Below are 5,874 nucleotides of genomic sequence, written 5' to 3' on the forward strand. Positions count from 1 at the left end.
TTTATTTTCTAAAAACACAGAGAACTGTTCTTCTCTAAAAACACAGAACTGTTCTTTTTATTTTCTAAAAACACAGAGAACTGTTCTTTTCTAAAAACACACATAGAACAGTATTTTTAAAAAACACAGATAATTATTATTTTCTAAAAACACAAGAGAACTCTTATTTCCTAAAAAAAAAATAAAACACAACCACCAAGTTTTCTTCTTCATCTCTGATGATCAAAACGAAGAGAGTGACCAAACAGCTCTGATCATCAGCCTAACCCACGTTTCATCTGTGATTGACAGCCGTCATGAGCTGAAGCAGAGCATGATGGGATTAGTCTCTGTCAGGATCAGACTCCTATTACTGAAGCAGGAATTATGTTCAACATAATGGTACTTCCTCCAGTTATTTAACAGTCAACAATGGTGTACCACAAGGCTCAGTCTTAGGACCCACCCTCTTTACAATCTACATACATAATGTAGGTCAGAGCATCCCTGATGCATCCATACATTTCTATGCTGACGACACAGTTGTTTATTGTCGAGCTAAAACTGTTGCTAAGTCTTTCCAGCTTTTGAAATCTGCATTCAACAACATCCAGACTGATTTGTTCCGCCTCAAACTTGTCCTAAATGCTGATAAAACCAAAGGGATGCTTTTTTCAAACAGGAAGTCGGTCCCAGCAGTTCTTCCTCTGATTTTATCCTCAAATGGTGTCCCCATTGAGTTTGTTGATTCCTATAAATATTTGAGTATCTTGGTCGACTCACATCTTTCTTTTAAGCTCCATGTGGAAAACTTGGTAAAGAAACTGAAAGTTAAACTGGGTTTCTTTTTCAGAAACAGATCCTGTCTAACCCTGAACCCTGAGGAACACCTTGTATCTGTGACTTTCCTTCCCTCCATTGATCACGGTGACATTATTTACATGAACGCTCCTACAAGAACCCTGCAGATGTTGGATGCTGCAGATGTTGGATGCTGCAGATGTTGGATGCTGTCTATCATGGTGCACTAAGATTCATAACTGGCTGTAACTACCGTACCCACCACTGCACCCAGTATTCACTGGTTAACTGGTCACCATTAACTTCTCACAGACTCTCCCACTGGTACATTTTCATCTTTAAACCACTTCCTGGTCTGCTGCCTTCATACATCTCCTCCTACATGTCTCTGAGTGAGTGGCTTCAAACGTCTGAAAGAACCAGCGCAGACATGTTCCTGTCTTTAGTTTTCTACATCGCCTTATAATCCAGATGTTTTTGTTTTGCGTTTTTAATTCCATTTTCTTTCACTTGTTCTTCTCAACTTCTACACGTCCTTTTATGATTGTCCACTGTCGTCATCAGTCTCTGTTTAAACGAGTCCTCGAGGCTCAGTGAGACTAACCTGGAGAAACAAAGGTTGAATCATCAACACTGAGGAAAATCTATTTGAACACGTTTAAGAAACTTCCATAGTCCCAGCTCCTGCAGACTTGGAGCACAGGTGAAATGTTGCAGAACCAGCTGTCAGTTCCAAACATGCTGTAATAAAAATGTCTCTGAAAACAGAATGAAATGGAGAAAAGCCGCAGGAACCCAACGCATCAAACTGAAAGTAATTGTAAAAATGATGGAGTAATTGTGAAAGTGATGGCAGCACCATGTGTGTTTAAAGTTGGACCGGGCGTCAGGTCCGGATGAGAAGCAGCTGCAGGAACATTTGGTCTGTGATGAGCGATGGAGCGTGTCTGACACAAACTGAGCCTCATCACACACATGGAACAGGCCCAAGGACTCAGGGACTACTTTCTGCTGCGGACTGACACACCGTTCCTCCTTTGATGGAGGTGTCGGTTCACCGTCCTCCTGCTGCTTCTTCACATCTAAAAGCTGAACTTTAATTTGATTCTTGCCGATAAGGTCAAAGGTGACGGTTATAAAAACAACCGTGGCTTCATCTCAACCCTCGTGGAGGAACAAAACATCCATTCAGCTGGTGGCTGCTCGCCTGTTACCATGGAAACCAGGATGAAAGGACACCACAGTGGGTTGTGAGGAGATGCTCATTACGTCCGTCTGATTCGAGGATTACCATGGAGCCCAGCGAGGGGGCGGAATGCAAATACACCCCCGCCCCTCCTCAGTCTGTGGGTCTAAACCAGGTTCGGGTGTTTAGCGGTTGAAAGGTGCGTCACATTCTCAGATCCAGTCCCTCCTGACGTCACAGAACTTCTTGCAAGTTCTAACCACGTCCCATTGGACTCTGTTCCTGATCAACAGAAGCTTCAGCCCTGTGGATAGCGGTCAGAGCTGTCACCTCACAGCAAGAAGGTTGCAGGTTCGCTTCCCGGCATTTCTGTAGGGACTACATGTTCTCCCCGTGCGTGCTGTCTCCAGTGGGTCTCCACTCGGCTCTCGTCCCCCCGTTCTTCTCCAGAGGAGGGATTAGTCACTGGGACTTGATTCTCCGCACTGTGGGCGGGACCGTATGTGGGCGGGACACCATCTATCCATGATGGATGAATAGACAGATGGATGGACAGATGGATGTACAGATGGATGAATGGACAGATGGACGGATGGATGGATGGACGGATGGATGGACGGATGGATGATGGATGGACAGATGGATGGACGGATGGATGATGGATGCTGGATGGATGGACAGATGGATGGAGCACCCCTGATAGTTGAGGCCACGTTGGCTCACCTGGTCTAGACCAGGTTCCTCTGGTCAGGTGGTCTCTAACAGGACACCGCCCCTCCAGCTGACAGCAGATCAGTGTAGCGTGCCGGGCGCCACGCCGCCCTACCACCGTCCTGCAGTACGGTCTGGGCTGAGGACAGACTTGAAGTGACTAAAAACTGAATCATGTTTGACCAGAGTCGTCCTCCTTCAGTTCAGAACAAAAACTAATCGGGTCTTCATCCAGAACCAAACTGGTTCAGAAACACACCCCAGGTTCCACCAGGTCGGTATTTACTAAACAAAAACAGAACCTCAAAACCAGGACATCAGCAAAGACAGACGGCAGACCCTCTTCACAGCAATCTCACCCCAAAGGTCGGACTGTGCAGTCCAGGTGCCGTCCACACAAGAACACGTCCCAAACGGATGTTTCCTGATGAACACGGTGCAGGTTCTTCATCCGTCCACACAGAACCAGGAAACATCCGGACACTGAGGTATCAGGACTGGACCCTGCAGTGCCAGGCTTCTGCCAGACCTGAGTCCAGACCTGAGTCCAGACCTGAGTCTAGACCTGAGTCCAGACCTGAGTCCAGACCTGAGTCCAGACCTGAGTCCAGGCCTGAGTCCAGGCCTGAGTCCAGACCTGAGTCCAGGCCTGAGTCTAGACCTGAGTCCAGGCCTGAGTCCAGACCTGAGTCCAGGCCTGAGTCCAGACCCGAGTCCAGGCCTGAGTCCAGACCCGAGTCCAGGCCTGAGTCCAGACCTCCCAACTCTCAACACGTTTCATTTAAAGACAAGAACTTTTCTCTCAGTGTGGAAGTGTTTTTGCAGAGATGTTTCAAGGTTCCAAAACCTCCACCGTGTCTCCTCAGAAGTCCTGCAGGAACTCAGGACGTCTTCTGTAAAAGTCTGAGCTGGGACAAGGCAGGCTCTTATTTTGAAAGATTTATTTTGAAACTTCCTGTTTGTTTTAGATGTAAACTCTGCAGAAGCTTGAAGGATCCATGATGGACCATCACAGACCCTGCTGTGTTGCCATGGTAACTCCCACCTTTCTCTGACAGAGGGAGGAGGCGGAGCTTACAGCCCCTCCCTGTATCAGACAGAACTGCAGAGTAAAAAGTGAGCCTCAGACCAACAGTCTCTGTGTGAAAACTAGAACTTGTTGACCCGTGAGCAGCAGGAGGTTCTGACGGTCCCACAGGTTCTGTTTGAAGGTTCTACAGGGTCTGATGGAGGACACATGACCTTCACTTCCTGTTTGGAAGTCAATGGAGTTTGGGTGTGTGACCTGAGAGGACACCATCAGTCCTCCAGCAGAGACACTCGGGGTGGACGAAGACAGAAAGACTGAAGACATGAAGGAGACGTCATGAGACTGGAACCAGAACTTTCTGTGTCCCGTCAGTCCAGTCCTCCATGGTCACCTGTGGCTGTGCAAACAGAACTTCAGTCCTGGACAGTCCAACTTCCTGTGACCCGGTTAGACTCTGCTGGTTCTGAAGGCTCAGCTGCAGGTCCACACAGGACTGGGACTCTCTGGGGACAGGGCTCAGGTTCTGCAGCAGAACTCGTGGTTCTGATGGAGACGTTCTGCAGCTACAATCACCAAACAACAAGCCAGATGTTCTGCAGCTGGATCACCATGCAGGGGTGTGCGCGCGCACGCGTGTTGCTATCTGGCTCAGACTGACCCACTTTCTGCTGAAAAACGAGCTGCTGCCTCCAGGCCCGAACCCCCGGAACCCCCACCCCCAAACACGCGCGCGGCGCTGAATGAGTCGGTTCTGCTGCCCAGAACAGACCCCCCCCCAGCCGAACCTCCTCACCTGGACGGAGCAGAGCAGAACCCCGATGAGGACCAGCATGGTGCGGGGTTCGGTGCGGGTCTCGGGTCCGGCCTGGTCTCGGATCAGTCTGCTGCGCGTCCAAACAAAGAGCAGATGCTGATCCGGTTCGGTCTGCGGCTCGGTTCCGCTCTAACACTTCATCTTCATCCTCCTCCTCCTCAGCAGAACCGGACCCCCTGGGACCGGGAGGAAGCGGACCGGACTGCACGGTCCATGGTTCGGTCCGTGTCGGCGACAGGTCGGGATGAAGCAGATGCTGGTTCAGCGAGGCCCCGCCCTGATCCGGAAGCCCCTCCCCCCCACCTTCTCTTCATCATCATCATCATCATCATCATCAGGCTGCGGAGGATTCAGTTCAATTTATTTATAAAACTCTAAAATCACAACAACATCATCACAAACATCCAAATAAAATAATAATTAACAGAAACATTCAAATATAAAATAATAATTGAACAGAAACATTCATGTATAAAATAATAATTTAACAGAAACATTCATGTATAAAATAATAATTGAACAGAAACATTCATGTATAAAATAATAATTTAACAGAAACATTCAAATATAAAATAATAATTGAACAGAAACATTCATGTATAAAATAATAATTTAACAGAAACATTCATCTATAAAATAATAATTGAACAGAAACATTCATGTATAAAATAATAATTGAACAGAAACATTCATGTATAAAATAATAATTGAACATTATTTATCTGAGGAGCAGCTTTGAGTTTAACTCCATCACTGAACTCTCATCTTGAGCAAGCATGAAGGCGACAGTGGAAAGAAAAACTCCCTCATGAGGAAGAAACCTTTAGCAGAACCAGGATCAGGACAAGAGGACCATCTGCTTCGACCGGCTGGGTTTGGTAGGAATAGATACACAATGGCAGGTCAAGAATCACATGTTAAGATAGAAATAGTATCAAATGAAACTATTCAATTTTAACAATTCATTTAAGGAAGTGAGGTCAGTTTGTCCTCTAGTAGTCTAAGTCTATAGCAGCATAACAAGCTGACCCTAACTATAGGATTTATCAGAAAGGAAAGTCTTAAACTGGACAATGTGTCAGCCTCACGGACAGAAACTGGAAGTTGGTTCCACAAGAGAGGAGCCTGAGAACTGGAAGATCTTCCTCCCATTCTGCTGCTGGAAACTCTAGGAACCACAAGTAAACCTGCAGTCTTAACATGTGATTCTTGTGATTGTTACATGGGGGTGTAGACCTGTTACATGAGGGGGGTACACCTGTTACATGAGGGGTGTAGACCTGTTACATGGGGGGTGTAGACCTGTTACATGGGGGGTGTAGACCTGTTACATGGGGGTGTAGACCTGTTACA

The 5,874-nt window shown here is 47.0% G+C and overlaps 1 protein-coding gene across 1 annotated transcript in view; it reads right to left on the minus strand.

The window, feature by feature from the left end:
• Window positions 1–4,853, minus strand: part of ptpro (protein tyrosine phosphatase receptor type O) — a 47,492-nt gene extending 42,639 nt beyond the window's left edge. The window contains exons 1-3 of the mRNA XM_037696101.1: window positions 4,825–4,853; window positions 4,501–4,591; window positions 3,181–3,441 (exon numbers count right to left, since the gene is read on the minus strand). Coding sequence (XP_037552029.1) covers window positions 3,181–3,441; window positions 4,501–4,591; window positions 4,825–4,853 — 381 coding nt within the window. The remainder of the gene's footprint in view (window positions 1–3,180; window positions 3,442–4,500; window positions 4,592–4,824) is intronic.
• Window positions 4,854–5,874: the final 1,021 nt, after the last annotated feature.

This window comes from Nematolebias whitei, chromosome 22 (assembly GCF_014905685.2).
Source record: "Nematolebias whitei isolate Nwh7 chromosome 22, NemWhi1, whole genome shotgun sequence".
Taxonomy (NCBI): Eukaryota; Metazoa; Chordata; class Actinopteri; order Cyprinodontiformes; family Rivulidae; genus Nematolebias; species Nematolebias whitei.